General features: G+C 50.2%; 1 protein-coding gene across 1 annotated transcript; it reads right to left on the reverse strand.

Moving 5' to 3' along the window:
* Positions 1-1613: 1613 nt before the first annotated feature.
* On the reverse strand, positions 1614-2823 carry LOC144247301 (olfactory receptor 14J1-like). The gene has a single exon (XM_077787784.2). It carries the CDS (start codon positions 2821-2823, stop codon positions 1891-1893), a length of 933 nt encoding a protein of 310 aa, XP_077643910.2. The 3' UTR covers positions 1614-1890.
* Positions 2824-16253: the final 13430 nt, after the last annotated feature.

The raw sequence follows: 16253 nt of genomic DNA on the forward strand, positions 1-16253 counted from the left end.
ATCATGGAGACCATTGGGACACTCTGGGGCCTCATGGAACCATGGTGGCACCAAGTTGGCTGGGAGTGTGGATCTGCTGGAGGGTAGGAGGGCTCTGCACAGGGCCCTGGACAGGCTGGATCCAGGGCCCAAATCCAACAAGGTGAGGTTTAACAAGTTCAAGTGCCGGGTCCTGCACTTTGGCCACAACAACCCCTGCAGTGCTACAGGCTGGGGACAGAGTGGCTGGACAGCAGCCAGGCAGAAAGGGACCTGCAGGGACTGATGGACAGCAGGCTGGACATGAGCCAGCAGAGTGCCCAGGGGGCCAAGAAGGCCAATGGCTCCTGGCAATGGATCAGGAATGGTGTGGCCAGCAGGAGCAGGGCAGTGATTCTTCCCCTGTGCTTGGCACTGGTTAGGCAGCACCTCGAGTGCTGTGTCCAGTTCTGGGCCCCCAATTTAGGAAGGACATGGAGGGGCTGGAGAGTGTCCAGAGATGGACAACAAGGCTGGTGTGGGGTCTGGAGCCCAAGTCCTGTGAGGAGTGGCTGAGGGAGCTGGGAGTGTTGATCCTGGATGAGAGGAGGCTCAGAAGAGACAAGATGGTGTCAGGGCAGAGCTTGGACTTGATGATTTCCAAGGACTTTTCGAACCTTGCTGATTCTGGAATTCTTTGAAACCACCCTTGGGCCAGTTGCAGGAGGAGCCCTGGTCCTCCTACTAAGAACCTGCAGCAGTCCAGGTCCCTCAGCTTCTCCTCACAGCCCCAAAGCCCATCCTGTCAGTCCTGCAGAGCCTCTGCAGCTCCTCCTCACTGCCCAGAACAGGGAGTCCCACAGCCAGACACAGCAGCCCAGATGTGTCCCCCTGGCCTGGGGTGCGTCTGGCAAGGGAGCAGCACAAGGCACTGCAGGAGCCTGCAGACAATTCCTGCAGAACTTGTGGGATGATCCTGCTCCCCAAGGGACATTCACATGGTGCCAAGTCAGGAACTGCAATGGGGAGTGGGGCCAGAGAGGAAAGGGCAAACAGGGATGGGCTGTTTGCAGAGGAGGGAACAGAGGTGGGCAAGAGGAATAAATTTGTAGCAGGAAGAGTAAAGAAAGCAAAGGTGAAGCCAAGGAAATGTTCAGGGCAGTCTGGGGGTGGCTGCCACGCAGACCTGGCTCTGAGCAGCAGCGTCTGCAGTGGGACAGGAAACTCCCAGATGATGGGAACAAACTTTCTGGCTGACTGCAGAGGCCAGGACAAAGCTGAGTGGTTTCCCTGGCATCCCCCAGCCCTTCCTGGCCCCAGGGGCTGATGGCATTTTTTCTCCCTCAGGTCCATGTCCCCATAGCAGCAGCCTGGGGCTGCTCACGGGGGTTTTCTGTGCTGAGCATTGGCCTGGCCATGTTCTTGAGAGAGCCTGGGCAAGGAGCCTGGAGCCCCCAGGCCCTGGCCTGAGGCATCAGCGCTGCCCCAGCAGTGCCCATGGGCTGTCCCTGCTGCAGCCCCGGCACTGCCACCCCCAGGACTGTGCCCAGCCCCGAGAGCACTCAGGCCCTGCAGCAACACCAGGGCCACCAGGGCAGCGGGGCAGGGCCACGGGAGCAGCACTGGCAGCACCAAGTGCTGCTGCTGCTGGGCACAGCTGCTGTGCCAGCCCTGATCTGCCCCAGCTCTGCACACAGACATTGCTGCTGCAGCTCCAGAGAAGGCAACAAAAGGGCATCTCTGCAGAAAAATTTGCCAGGACATCATTTAGTACATTTAGAACCACCAAAAATGAGAAATGGCACAAACAATGATATTTATTGTGGAAATATGAAAAAACCAAAACAAACAAAAAACAATTCAGAACCAAACTAACAGGAAGTATCACAGATTATTTTTATTATAATTGATTTGTAGAAATTGGGCAGCAGTTTAATGTTCCTGAAAGCATCCAGTCATCAGTTTCCACACTGCAGCCTTGAGCTCGTGGTTCCTCAGACTGTAGATGAGGGGGTTCAGGGCTGGAGGCACCACTGAGTACAGAACTGACAGGGCCAGATCCAGGGATGGGGAGGAGATGGAGGGGGGCTTCAGGTGAGCAAATATTAGAGTGCTGAGAAACAGAGAGACCACGGCCAGGTGAGGGAGGCAGGTGGAAAAGGCTTTGTGCTGTCCCTGCTCAGAGGGGATCCTCAGCACAGCCCTCAATATCTGCACATAGGAGAAAACAATAAACACAAAACATCCGAATCCTAAACAGGCACTAACTGCAATGAGCCCAAGTTCCCTGATATAGGATTTGGAGCAGGAGAGCTTGAGGATCTCTGGGATTTCGCAGAAGAACTGGCCCAGGGCATTGCCATGGCACAGGGGCAGGGAAAATGTACTGGCTGTGTGCATGAGAGCATTGAGAAAGGCACTGGCCCAGGCAGCTGCTGCCATGTGGGCACAAGCTCTGCTGCCCAGGAGGGTCCCGTAATGCAGGGGTTTGCAGATGGACACAAAGCGGTCATAGCACATGATGGTCAGGAGGAAATACTCTGCTGAAATGAAGAACATGAAGAAAAAGAGCTGTGCAGAACATCCTGAGTAGGAGATGTTCCTGGTGTCCCAGAGGGAATTGTGCATGGCTTTGGGGACAGTGGTGCAGATGGAGCCCAGGTCGCTGAGGGCCAGGTTGAGCAGGAAGAAGAACATGGGCGTGTGCAGGTGGTGGCCGCAGGCTACGGCGCTGATGATGAGGCCGTTGCCCAGGAGGGCAGCCAGGGAGATGCCCAGGAAGAGGCAGAAGTGCAGGAGCTGCAGCTGCCGGGTGTCTGCCAGTGCCAGCAGGAGGAAGTGGCTGATGGAGCTGCTGTTGGACATTTGCTGTGGCTGCACATGGACACCTGTTCAAGGAGAAAGGACAGGGAGAAGTCAGGAGAGGCTGCTTGGAGCCAAACCTGGGCCATTCCCTGCAGACTGTCCCGCTGCAGGTAATGGCCCTGGTTCCTGCTCTGGGAAAACCTTCACCCATCTATGTGTGGGGGATCTCAAGGAGCCATCCCTGCCCTGCTGCCCTGGGTTTGTGGCCCTGTGGCAGAGGGACAAGGTTGGATATTCAGGATTTGTCAGGGGAATCACTCTTACTGAAGAAAGGATTGGTACAATCTGCACTTCCAGGTCTAAAGGATGGCAGGAACTGATTTTAGGAATTATTTTCCTACCCCCACATCATTGCTGGCTCTCTCAGTTCAGAACTCCCCAGCATTCCTGCTGCACTCAGTGTTTGCCACTGAGAGATGAGAGAGGCAAAGGATTCCCTGTGGCTGAGGGAAGCTGAGGGGCTGGATGGGCTTGTTCCCCCAGCACTGCTCTCTTCAGCCCCCTATGCTTCCCTGAGCATCTCCCTGGGCCTGGACATCCCCTCCTGAGAGGTGCCTTGAGACTGACCAGCCAAAGTCACAGTTCTGGAGTCTCTGTAAATGTTCAAACATTCCTTTGATGATCCTGTGTGTCTCTTTAAACTCAGAATATTCTTTCATCCTGGGATTACAATTCTTGCTCTGCTTCTCTCATCCACCTGTGTCTGTAATCAAAAGAGAAAAAAAAACCTCTTTGCAACAGTGTTAGAACAGTAAGGTAAAAACGAGAAATTTATTGTAAGCTTCCAGGTCTCCCAGTGGGGGTGGGGCACACCCAGCCCCTGATTTCAACAATTTATTAAGGTTAATTAATTAGGATACTTAAGAGGGGCATCCAATAGAAGATTCTGTTACCCCAGTAGCCCATCAATAGGTCAACCCATTGTGGTATACATCCAAGGGCTTCTTTGCCCCAATTTTTGTTATGACTGCTCACATTCCGGTCAAAACGCAAAATGTTCTTCTTTCAGGTCTGCTTCCTGATAATAAGACTATACAGTATTTCAGGAATATACTTAGACAGTCAACTTATTGTTATAAAATCTAAGAGAAAGTTTAAGAAATGTAGTAGAGTTAATTAAGGATTATAGTGATAGAACTATATAATAGTGATTTAATAGAGTTAATTAAGAGTTTATTAGAGTAAAGCAAAGATTATAATTTTATAAGTATATAATAGTTCTTTACAGAGCTATGGCTATATGAAAAATGTATAAAAAGCAAAAATCTTTGTCAGCAGCCTTGTCTTTCCCATCCTGCTCCAAGCAGGAAATTGAAAACACTCTCAGGAAAGCTCCTGATCTTTACAGCAATCCCAAACTTACCTTCTTTGGGAAGTGTCCTCCGGAGCTGTGCCCAGGCTGGTCTGGAGCTGGGAGCAGCCCTGCCCCAGCCAGCCCCTCTCAGCAGCAGCACCTGCCCTGCTCAGGGTGGCTCCTTCCCCCCACAGCTCCTGGCCAGCGCTGGGAGCAGCTCCAGGGCTGGCTGAGAGCTGTCCCTGGCAGGCAGCAGAGTCCCTGGCCCAGCACAGCGCCCTGGGCTGCAGGACCCTGCTCTGCAGGACAGCCCTGGGCACCCCTGGCTGCTCTGCACAGGAGATGAGCAGAGAATGCACTCACAGGCTCTGTGGGCATTGGCATGTTCCAGCTTTAGGAGATCGCTCCAGGAGCTGCAACTGCATTGTCCTGCAGCCAGAGGTTCCTGTGCCAAGGGCTGGCAGTGATTCTGCCCCAGGCACTTCTCAGCCCCTTCCCAGCCCTGACTGATTGAAGCTCTCTGTGCCTCTGTGCTGTGCCTGGGCTGGCTGCAGGCAGTGCCCCAGCCCTGCTGGGCTGGCAGAAGAGCTGCTCAGCAAGAGAAATGTGCTTTTGAAGCTCTGCTTGGTTACCAGCATCACCCTCTGTGCCAGGAGCCCAGCTCAGCAGCACAGACACAGCACAAGGACTTTAATGACCCTCTGGGGCTTTGTGCTCAGGCCCTGAACATCAGTCCCTCAGAGGCAGCTGCAGAAACCTCTCCAGAACTCCAAGTCAGAATCCAACTGCAAAGTTTCTTGGACTTTTAATGGGTCCCACTGAGGGACACGACTGAGAAAGTGTCCCCAGGCCCCAGGCAGAGCAGAGAACTGGAGGCACTGATGCCAGGTGGGGACAAAGAGAAGCCAAGTCTTGGTGCCCTGGGGCACAGCAGGGTCTGTGCCACCAAGGGCTGTGAGGAGACACCTTGTCCTGAGGCCCTGGGGCCTCCTGGCACAGCCCCAGCCAGGCTGGGCACTGTCAGCCCCTGCTCCTGCCCTCAGCATCCCCCCCTAGCCCACATCCCAGTGGCTCAAGGATCTGCTGGAAGGAGTCCCTGGGGAGTCTTGGTCAGGAATGGCCCTGGGGGCTCCTTCATGCTCCCAGGGACTGCAAGTTTTTCAAAGGACTTTGGCTTTTCCTTTTGCCTTGGAGTCTCTGAGAGCTTTCTGCAATCATGGCTTCCAATATTCTGCTTTAATTACTCCCTGGGGAGGCTTTGTCAGGAACAACACTCAGTGGGGCCCATTAATGCTTCAAGGTACTTCAGTTTTATTAAGGTACTTGGTGTTTCCCTTTTGATACAGACTCTGTGGGAGGTTTGTGTAATCATGGCCCCAATAATCTGCTTTAATGTGTCCCTTGAGAGCTTTGTACTGACACTCAGTGGGGCTCATGAATACTTTGAGATTCTTAACTTTTTTAAGGAACTTTGGATTTTCCTTTCCACATTGAGAGTTCTTTGTGCTATTTGCAGTCTCTGAGAGGCTTTTGTGCCATTCTGGCCTCCAGTTCTCTCCTCCAAGGCCATCTATATGAAGGGCCTGTGGTATAGATGGACCTTTGTGGGTCTCATTAATGCTTTAGACTCCAACCACCTTGGGGTTTTCCTCTGACTTTGACTTCAGGAAAGGTTTGTGCAATCTCCTCTCAGGCCCTGAGGTTCCAGGGCTCAGCTCCAAATGCACCACGGGGCTCATTAGGATCAAGCAAGTCCTGACAAACCACGGGTCTGCCTCAATTTCTCTCTGCTCTCGTGCAGTTTTTCAGGAAGTTTCTGTAGTGGTTTTGGTTCACCATTTAGAGATTTCTCGGCCAATGCTTCAATGAGTGTGGTGGGTTCAGTGTTGGCTAATTACCAGTGCACTCACTAGAATATACTTACTCAATTCCTGCTGTGAAATAGGATTAGGAGAAAGGCAAAGTGGTCACAAAATTTTAAAAGGGTATAAATAAAATTGTAATAACAATAACTAAAGAAAGAGTGATAAGAATTAGAACAAAACTTTCAGAACACTTCCTCTTTCCATAAAACCTGACAATGTAAAGAGAAAAAACCTAAAATTTTCAGTTGGTTTGCCACCTCTAAAATAGTCTTTCTTCACTTCACATAGGGAGAGAAGTTCTTCTCGTTAATGTTATGGAGACTTCTCCACAAGAAAACAGTTATCTCATGGTTTTTCATTTCCACAAATAGCAGCTGCCTGGAGAAATCTGCAATTGTGAACTCCCTCCCAGCTTTTCCCACCTTTTCCCAGAGCTGTACTTATGGGCCATGCCAAGTTATGGGATATTAGTTTCAAGATGAGCTGTTTAAGAGCAAAGGTTCTCTTCATCTATTTCTGAAATCATCTTCATCTCTGGGAACCGAGGTCTTCTTCTCTCCCTGAGGGCACAGGGTCTCATCACTGTTCTCCCTTTCTCTGTTCAAACCTCTCACAGGAGATCACAGCTACTGCAACTTTTGCTCACTTGAGCATGGAGGCCTTTGCTGAAACAAGTCATCGCCCCATGCTTTTCAATGCCTTACAGGGAAAAAGAGAGTCTGATGTATCAATGACATCCTTCTCCAGAGCTTTACCAGAGGATTCCAGCCCCAAGATCAAGGCATCTCCTCATCCCTCCCATCTGGGACTCAACTTCCCCTTCCCTGCCCTCGGTGTGTCCATGCTGCTCCTCTGTGTGCCTGCCCTGTGTCCTTTTCTCTCACTGCAGGGAGGATGGCAGCACTGGCAGAGTCAATATCTCCCGGGGCTGCAGATGGTTCCATGAGCCCGGCCGGGCTCGGTGCTTGCGGCCGGAGCTGTTTTCCCATGGAGGTTTCTGCAGCGGCTGCGCTGGGGCTGTGTCAGGCTGGGCCGCGCTGGGGCAGGGCCAGGATCTCAGCAGCCAGGCCAGAAGGCTGAGATGGAGCTGGGCCGGCCTTGGCACCTCTTTATGGCCAGAAGGGAAAGAGACCCAGCCAGGCTTTCTCATCCTTTAACTTGTGTCTGCACAGAGGCATTCCTTAGTTCCTTAAGTTTAACTGATTGTCCATTCTCAAAGCTAATTACTGATTGTTTTTTGTCAGACACAGAGGAAACTGCTAGCAGCTTCTCTCAGGACATCACTTTCGTGATGCAAAACCACCACAGCAGCACAGAGCACAGAGCTCCTTTGTCCATATGTAGTGGTCCTGTGCCCGAGGCCTCAGAACCCGTCCTTGGAAGATCTCTGGACCCTCTCGAAGGTGTTTTCAAATGAAAACATTCAGCTCAGAGTCTAAGAAAATCATCAGAGGACAGGGCCGGCCTGACCTGTCTGTCCCGGCTACTTTTGCCAGGGAGCAATCCTTGGATATATGGAATTTGGGAGGCCAAATTCTAATTTTGGCCATGGTTTCTTGGCAAGATGGTTGGTTTTTGTCCATCAAAAGGAAGGAAGAGAGCCTCAGTGTTTCAGGAGCAGATGTGAGGTGACAAGCAGAGGCAAAGGCCAGCCATAGATGCCAGGTTTTGTTCTGAGAGATACCCATACAAATAGGAAATATTTTAGGGAGAATACAAGTTTTGACAATGGGCATCTGAAAAGAGGGACGGCTTTTTCCATAGCAAGGAAATCACAGAGCACCAGTGCTCCAGGAGCTGATGAGAGGCTGCCCTTGGCATTCCAAGATCAGCCAGACATGTCAGGGGGCCCCTGGCATGCCAAGCCAGCCAGACCTGTTCCATGTTCCCTCGCTTCCATGGGGCCCCACAGTGTCCCAATGGTCCCTTGCTTCCAGAGGCCCTGAGGTGTCACAATGCCCCCTTGGTGACACGAGGCCCTGAAGGATTAGAATGTTCTCCATGGTTCCATCAGGCCCCACAGAGTCATAATGGTCTCTGGGTCCATGAAGCCCCGCGGTGTCACCATGGCCCCTTGGTTCCATGGGCTCCAGTGGTGCCACAATGATCCCCTTGGTTCCATGAGGTGCCCACAGTGTCACAGTGATCTCCATGGGAAGGAAAGAACCGAGCCCCAGTGTGGCAGGGGCAGCCACCAGAGGCCAAGGGGAGCCACACTTGACAGTACTGGCAGATTTTGGCTGGGAGCAACCCTTGGATATAGGGAATTTTATAAGTGGTGATCCTGTAGAAAGGTCTGGTCTTCCTCTGAAGGTCCAGTGGTGGTTATGGAGCTCTTGTCCTCTGGGAATGCAGTAGGAAAGGTGGTTGTGGTGTTGCAAGGGTGAGATTATATCCAGGTAGGAATTCTTGGTTCCTCCCCCTGGGCGGAGCATCCCACAATGGGATGATGTAATTTTATCAGTGCTGCAGTGATATTCAATGGCCCATTAACAGAAGATGGCCCCTGGAGGGCGTTATCAGGGCTGAGCCATGGAAGAGATAAAGAACACTGCCCCACCTGTTTATAACAGTTTATGGAGATGGTGACTGAAAACATCTGACACTGTAACCTGAAACAGTGAGGCAATCCCTGCTTGGGTTGGGGGGTGAACACCACCCCCCTTACCCAAACTGGCTCAGGTGCAAAACCCCCACCCTGGGAAAGCCACGCACACAGGGGACAATGTCACACTTGCCCTGCCCCAGGGGAGATCTCTGTCTCTGTCACTCCCTTGCTCTCTCGTCTCTTTCTTTCCATCTCTCTCTACCTCACATTTACTGTTCAATAAAATCCACTTTGGATTTGGTCGCCTGAGCACCTTAATTGGGGCAGAGGCATCTCCTTAACAATTTTATTATCCAGAATTGCAACATTATTTTGCACAGTGAGTTCAGGGCTCTGTTGTCTGACCCTGAGTTCCTTTGACAACAGCATGGTTCCCTCCTCTGAGGACCTTCTGGCTCTTTCAGGAGGAACACTTGAAAACTTGGATGCAGCTTCCTCTGAGTGACTTTTGGGAGAATTTATGAGGAAAATGGCTGTTGTGGGTGGCCAGTGTAAAGAAAATATTTTATTTTCCTTCTTTGAAAAGTCTGTTAAAATCACTGGAGGAAAGGGACCAAATGATACCAGCAAGATTGACAAGGATCATTCACCCCAAAGTGAGGAACACAAGGCTACTTAAATCCTACAAGAAGCCGAGCTCAAGTAGCTAAATTCCCAAATAACTCCTGAATTCACGGGCTTTGGGGAGAGAAGCATTATTTTCTTGGTCCCTGTCACCTTTGTGACAGCTACACAGACCTTTCCCTTCCTTTTAATAATCTGTATTGGGCCAAATTTCCATGGTTTTTGTTTGTTTTTTTTTTTGGAACCTGCCAACATCTGAGTTGGAGCTGTGTTGGAACTGATTAAATTTGGAATTGCCAGAGAATTTCTTCTGTTGTTGGTCGATTAATGTTATGGATTTATTTGTGTTTCCATCAGAAATGACTTGTGGGAAGAGCAAATCTTCCTCAAGGCATTTTATGGAGGGTTAAATTTGATTTCTGCTGAGTTTGTTTTGTCCAGTGTCCAGGGGATGCTCAAGGGGTCTCTGGTTTTGGTTTGGCCCTAATTTACTTCTGATTTGTCTTTATCACTTAAAAACACCTGAAAAATGACTAAAAAGAGTATGGACCAGAGATGTCAGAAGTTCCACCATTTAAGAGGTATTTGAGGTGGAATTTACTGTTTGGGAACATATTCTGGAGGATTTGTGGCTTCTTGGGGGATATCTGGTAGTATTCTCCATATCTTTGCACTCCAAAACCCAAGGTGGATTGGTCTGTCACCTCAAAGTGACTCAATCACACCTCAAAACAGCTGGTTCCCACCTCAGTCCCATGCCAAAACTGCTCAATTCCTCAGCCTCCAGGATGAGATGGGGTTGGAAGGTGATCAGGAGAAGTGAGATCCAAATTTGAGGTTGTGGTGTCAGGATTGTGTGGGGCTGGGTGGGTGTGATTTATTTTTATAATAAATAAAACTTTCAGAATTACTGATTTCTGTCCCATTCATTTTCTGTCAGTTCTGGTTTGCTTTTCAGAGTGCTGCCTTCTCAGCTGATTTTGTTTGTGTCCTCCTGTCCCAGACTGAAAAACAAGATGTGTTCTATTTGCCATCTGTATGGCAGTTGTCCTGTGTTAAGTGGGCAGTTTTTCTTTATCTCTTCCACAATCAATCCTCCCTCAGGGGAGACATCTGCTGATAACGGGCTATTGAATGTCACTGCATGACTGATAAGAACTGTAACATCCCATTGTGAGATGTTCTGCCCAGAGGGAGGAGCCAAGCATTCCTACCTGCAGCTAGTCTTGAGATTCTAGCCCACCAACACAGCTTTTTCTGGGCTGGATTTTCCCAGAGGAACAGCTGCCTCTTCCTCTTCAGAGGAAGACACCCTTTCCTATAGGATCACTTCTCCAACAGAATCACAGCTGACACTCCTGAAGGACTGCAGCCAGAATTCCAATTGGATTGTGGCCAATACCCTTTCCAAAAAGGTTATATTTTGTCACTGTCAGTGTTATTTCAGTTTACTGCATTGTTAATTTTATAGTTCTATTTTATTCCCTAATAAAAAACAGTTATTCCTGCTCCCATATTTTTATCTGTGAGCCCCCTTTAATTTCAAATTTATGACAATTCTGAAAAAGTCTACATTATTTCATTTCAGGGGAGGCTCCTGCCTTCCTTAGCAGACACCTGTCATTCCAAACCAAAACACCTCCTTTCTCTCCTGCCTTCCTTTGCCTGCCCTGTTACTCTCTCAGTGTCCCCTTTGACCCAGGGCAGCTCCTACCAAAGACCCTGCCCTGATTTAAGTCCCAATCCATGGAGTACTACAACCAGAGGTGAAATTATGAAGGCTGGCAGTAAAATGGCACTCTAAGATCTTGCTCCACTTGGCTTTTGACTCTTCCTTAAGAGCTTTGCCTTCAAGGGCAGGAACATCTTTTCCTGGCTAGGAACTGGAATTCCAGCCCCTGGGAGTGTGTGCCATGGATCCCAGAGAGGCATTCCCGAGGCTCCGAGGGTGCTGCTCCTGCCGTGCCTCCCAAGGAGCTGTGCAGGGCAGGGGACAAGGTGCAGCAGCTGTGTTGGTGCTGCAGTGCCACAACAGCCCCTGGTTCCAAGAGTTTCCAAACTGCCAACAGTGGTTTCTGGGTTCCATGATGTCCTGCTGTGTCCCCATGGATATTTGGTGTCATGAAATTCTTCAGTGTCACAATGGCCACCTCGCCCCATGAGCTTCCACAGTGTCCAAATGGCCTCCTTGGATGGGCAGTGTCACCATGGACCATTGGCTCCATGCAGACCCGCTGGGTCACCATGGACTCCTTGGTTCCATGAGGTTCTGGCGGTGTCTCCATGGTCTCCTTGGATCCACAGTGTCACAATGGACCACTGGATCTACGTGGCCCTGCTGTGTCACCATGGCCCCTTGGTTCCATGGGACCCCAGGGTCACCATTCACTCTTTGCTTCCAGGTGACTCCCTCAGTTTCAAAATGGCCCCTTCGTTCCATGGGGGACACAAAAGATTTATAGAAACATTGAGAAAATCCTGCTTAACACAGCTGGGAACATCTGTTTGCATTCCAGAGGGCAGTTAAAGGTGAGGCTGGCACCAGCAGCTTCCACCTGCAGCATGGATCCAGAGAAAGGACAGGGACAGAGAATACAGCTGGGAGACTCAGAGAATTCTGCTTCCAGAGATCATTTCTGGTCACACTGTCCCTTGTAGAAAGGTGACACCACTCCAGGCAGCCTGTACTGAGCAGGTGGCTCCTGAGTGGGGTTTGTTGTTTAGGAAACCTGCTTAGGATTTCCATTCTTTCTTTCCCAACAGGAAAACTTCTCCTGGGCCCGTGTGCAGGCAGAGCCCTGAGGAGAGCAGGTGGGACACAGTGCAATGGGCTGGGACATGGAGCTGCAGAGCTCAGGGACAAGGTTCTGCTGCAGGGCACAGGGATGTCAGTGCCAGGTGGGCGATGTCAGACATGGTGAGGCTGGGGGTGAGGAGCAGCTTGTCCAAACAGGGTCAGCCCTCAGGGGGCTCATTCTTCTACATGTCTAGACCTCCTAAGGAGAATTTCAGTGTCAGGATCATCTGGGGAATGCTTCTATCCGCTCTTCTCCAAACTGGGAAATAAAAAAACCACTAATTTAATTGAAGAATAAAAGGTCATGATGTCCACTTGGAAATCTTTCTCCCTACAAGAACTCCAAACTTACTCCAATCAGCTGCACAAGCCCTGGAGACTTGCAGACAATTGAATGAAGACAAACCTCCCCTGAGGGCTTTCTGTATTTTGATGATCCCACCGTGGTTTTGGGACTGAGTCCAGGACCCTGAGACACTGAGAGAAGGCTGAAGAAGCTGCTAAAGGAGTCTGGAACAAAATTCCAAGTCCCTTGGAGCATCACTGGGCCCTACTGAGGGCAGGGACTGCCAAAGGCTCTCAGGGACTGGTGAGAGCAGATCCTTGAGGCCAGGATTGCAGGGAGCCCAAGGCTCAGAGCAGGGAACTGCAATGCTGAGCAAGGCCTGGGCTGGCTGGGGGAAGCAGAAAGGCCAAGCCCTGAGCCCAGCCTGGCACAGCAGGGCCTGTCCCTTATGGGGGGCTCGGGGATGTTTGTGGGGCAGGGGATGTGAGGGGCAGCAAGGACAAATGTCATAAACCTGTGTGACCCTGCAGATCCTCATGGAACCAAGGGGCCACTGTGACACTGTGGGAAGTTAAGGAACCAAGGGGATCATTTTGGCACTGTTGGGCCCATGGAACCAAGGGGCCATTGTGACACTGTGGGGCCTCATGGAATCATGGAAACCACCGTGGAATTTGGTGACCCCAAGGAACCAAGGGTCCATGGTGACCTTGTGCAGCCGCAGTGTCACAGAGGAGCTGTTGTGACACAGCGAGGGCACACAGAGCTGAGGGGCCATTGTGACACATCAGGGCTTTGTGGAACCATGAAGCCATTGTGACATTGCAAGGTCTCATGGAAGCACGGGGCCATTGTGACACTGCAGAAGCAAGGGGAACATTGTGACACTCCAGGGCCTCATGGAGCCAAGGACACCATTGTGACACTGTGGGGTCCCACAAAACGAAGGGAACATGGAACAGGTCTGGCTGGCTGGGCCTCCTGGGGACCACCTGACCACCTTGGCATGATTAGGGCTGCTTCTCGTCTTCCCTGAAGCACTGTGGCTCTGGGCTTTCCTTCCTATGAGAGATAACTGTCCTTCTCCTTCTCCTTCAGGGACCCAGGGCCAAAATTGGGATTCCTTCTGCAAATTTCCTTATATTGCAAAGATTGTTCCCAGATGAAATCTGCCAGGAGAAACAAGTCTGGCTGCCTTGACCACCCAAGGGCCACCTCTCATTTGCCTTTCAGACACTGGGACCATGTGCTTTTCTTTCTTATGGGAAAAGCCATCCATCTCAACTAGGCACCCACGGCCAAAATTTGGTATCTGCCTCCAAAATTGCCTATATCCAATGATAGCTCCCAGAAAAATGATGCCAAGAATCACAAATCTGGCTGACCTTGGCTTCCTGAGGGCTGGCACTCATCTGCCTCTGAAACACTGTGACTCTGTGCTTTCCTTCCTAATGAAAAGAACTCTTCTCCCTGTCCAGGCACCCACAGGCAAAACTGAGATTCCACCTCCAAAATGCCCTATGTCCAAGGATAGCCCCTAGATGAAAGGTGTCAGGAGAGACAGGTCTGGCTGGTTTGGCCGTGGCCACCTCTCATCTTCTTCCAGAACACTTGGACTTCAAGTTTTTCTTTCCTATAGGAAAAAATCATCCATCCTGTCCAGGCACCCATGGCCAAAACTGACCTTCCACTTCCAAAACTCCGTACATCCAAGGATTGCTGACAAGTGAAATCAGACAGGAGAGACAGGTCTGGCTGCCCTTGGACACTTGGGGGCTGCTTCTCACCTGCTTTTGAAACACTGGAGCTCTGTGCTTTCCTTCCTATGGAAAAGAACTGTTCTTCTTTTTTATACAGTAATGACCAAAAATGGGATTCCACATCCCAAATTCCCTATATCCAAGGGTTGCTTTTAGACAAAAGCTACCAGGACAGAGAGGTATGGCTGGTCTAGGCCTCTGGTGGCCACCTTTCATCTGGCTCCCAAACACTGGTGTTCCGTCCATTCAATCCTTTGGAAAGAAATGTCCTTCTACTTTGGGTGTCCATGCATGAAATTGGGATTCCACGGCTGAAATTACCTATATCCAAAGGGTTGCTCCCAGGCAAAATCTGCCAGTACTGTCAAGTCTGGCTGGCCTTGGCCTCTGGTGGCTGCCCCTGCCACACTGGGGCTCGGTTCTTTCCTTCCCATGGAGATCACTGTGACACTGTGGGCACCTCATGGAACCAAGGGGATCATTGTGGCACCACTGGAGCCCATGGAACCAAGGGGCCATGGTGACACCGCGGGGCTTCATGGACCCAGAGACCATTGTGACTCTGTGGGGCCTGATGGAACCATGGAGAACATTCCGACCCTTCAGGGCCTTGTGTCACCAAGGGGGCATTGTGACACCTCAGGGCCTCCTGGAAGCAAGGGACCCCATGGAAGCGAGGGAACATGGAACAGGTCTGGCTGGCTTGGCCTGCCAGGGGCCACCTGACAGGTCTGGCTGATCTTGGGATGTCAAGGGCTACCTCTCACCAACTCCTGGAGCACTGGGGCTCCATGCTCTCCTCTTTATGGAAAAGAACTGTCCATCTTTTCAGATGCCCATTGCCAAAACTTAAATTTTGCCTAAAAAATTTCCTGTATTCAAGGGTATCTCTCAGAACACAATCTGGTGGCTCTGGCTGGCCTTGTCCTATTGTGGTCACCTCTCATCTGCCCCTAAAACAATGTCGCTCTATTCCTTCATTCCTATGGAAAAGAAATGGTCTTCATGTCCAGGGACCATGGCCAAAATTAGAATTGGCCACCGAGCCTGGCCTGGGTCATGTAACCATCTGCAGCCCCGGGCAGATATTGACTCTGCCAGTGCTGCCATCCTCCCTCCAGTGAGAGAAAAGGACACAGGGCAGGCACACAGAGGAGCAGCATGAACACACCGAGATCAGGGAAGAGGAAGGTGAGTCCCAGATGGGAGGGATGAGGAGATGCCTTGATCTTGGGGCTGGAATCCTCTGTTAAAACTATGGAGAAGGATGTCATTGATATATATCAGACTCTCTTTTTCCCTATAAGGCATTGAAAAGTATGGGGAGATGTTTTATTCAGCAAAGGCCTCCATTCTAAAGTGAGCAAATGTTGCAGTAGCTGTGATCCCATGAGAAGTTTGAACAGAGAAGGAGAGAAGAGTGATGAGACCCTGTGCCCTCAGGGAGAGAAGAAGATCTCTGCAGAGATGAAGATGATTTCAGAAAGAGATTAAGACAGTCTCTGCTCTTAAACAGCTCATCTTGAAACTAATATCCCATAAGTTGGATAGCCCATAAACACAGCTGTATGAATGGCTGTGAATAAATGGGAGGGGTGTCATGATTTCACTTTTTCCGAGTGGCTGCTATTCATGCAAATTGAGAGCCACAAGAGACCTGTTTTCTTGTGGAGAAGTCTCCATAGCAAGAAAGAGAGACTCCTCTCTCTAAGTGAACTAAAGAAAGACTATTCAAGAGGTGGTAAAGTGACTGAAATTTTTTTGCTTTGTGCCTTTACATAATCAGTAAGTAAGAAAAGGTTGAATGGAGAGGGGAAGTATTCTGAAATTTTGTTCTGATCCTTATTATTCCTTCTTTTAGTTACTTTCAACAAACTTTTCTTTACATTCCTTAAGTTTGAGCCTAATATGCCTTTCTCCTAATCCTATCTCTCAGCAGGAAATGAGTAAGTATATTCTAGTGTGTGCACTGGTAATTAGTCAGCACTGAACCCACCACACTAATTGATGCATTGGCCGAGAAATCTCAAATAGGTGAACAAAAACCACCATAAACATCTTCCTGTTGAACTGCTCCAGACAAGAGGGAAATGGAGGCACAGCCATGGTTTGTCAGGACTTGCTTGATCTTAATGAGCTCCGTGGTGCATTTGGAGCTGAGCCTTGGAACCTCAGGGCTTGAGGGGAGATTGCACAAACCTTTCCAGGAGTCAAACTCAGAAGAAAAACCAAAGTTTCTCGAGGCATTAATGGGTG

This window comes from Lonchura striata, chromosome 33, assembly GCF_050655825.1.
Source record: "Lonchura striata isolate lonStrDom1 chromosome 33, ASM5065582v1, whole genome shotgun sequence".
Taxonomy (NCBI): Eukaryota; Metazoa; Chordata; class Aves; order Passeriformes; family Estrildidae; genus Lonchura; species Lonchura striata.

Bases quoted from the DNA above. Each gene is read 5' to 3' on its own strand.
- LOC144247301 (XM_077787784.2), bottom strand. From the start codon at position 2,823: ATGTCCAACAGCAGCTCCATCAGCCACTTCCTCCTGCTGGCACTGGCA.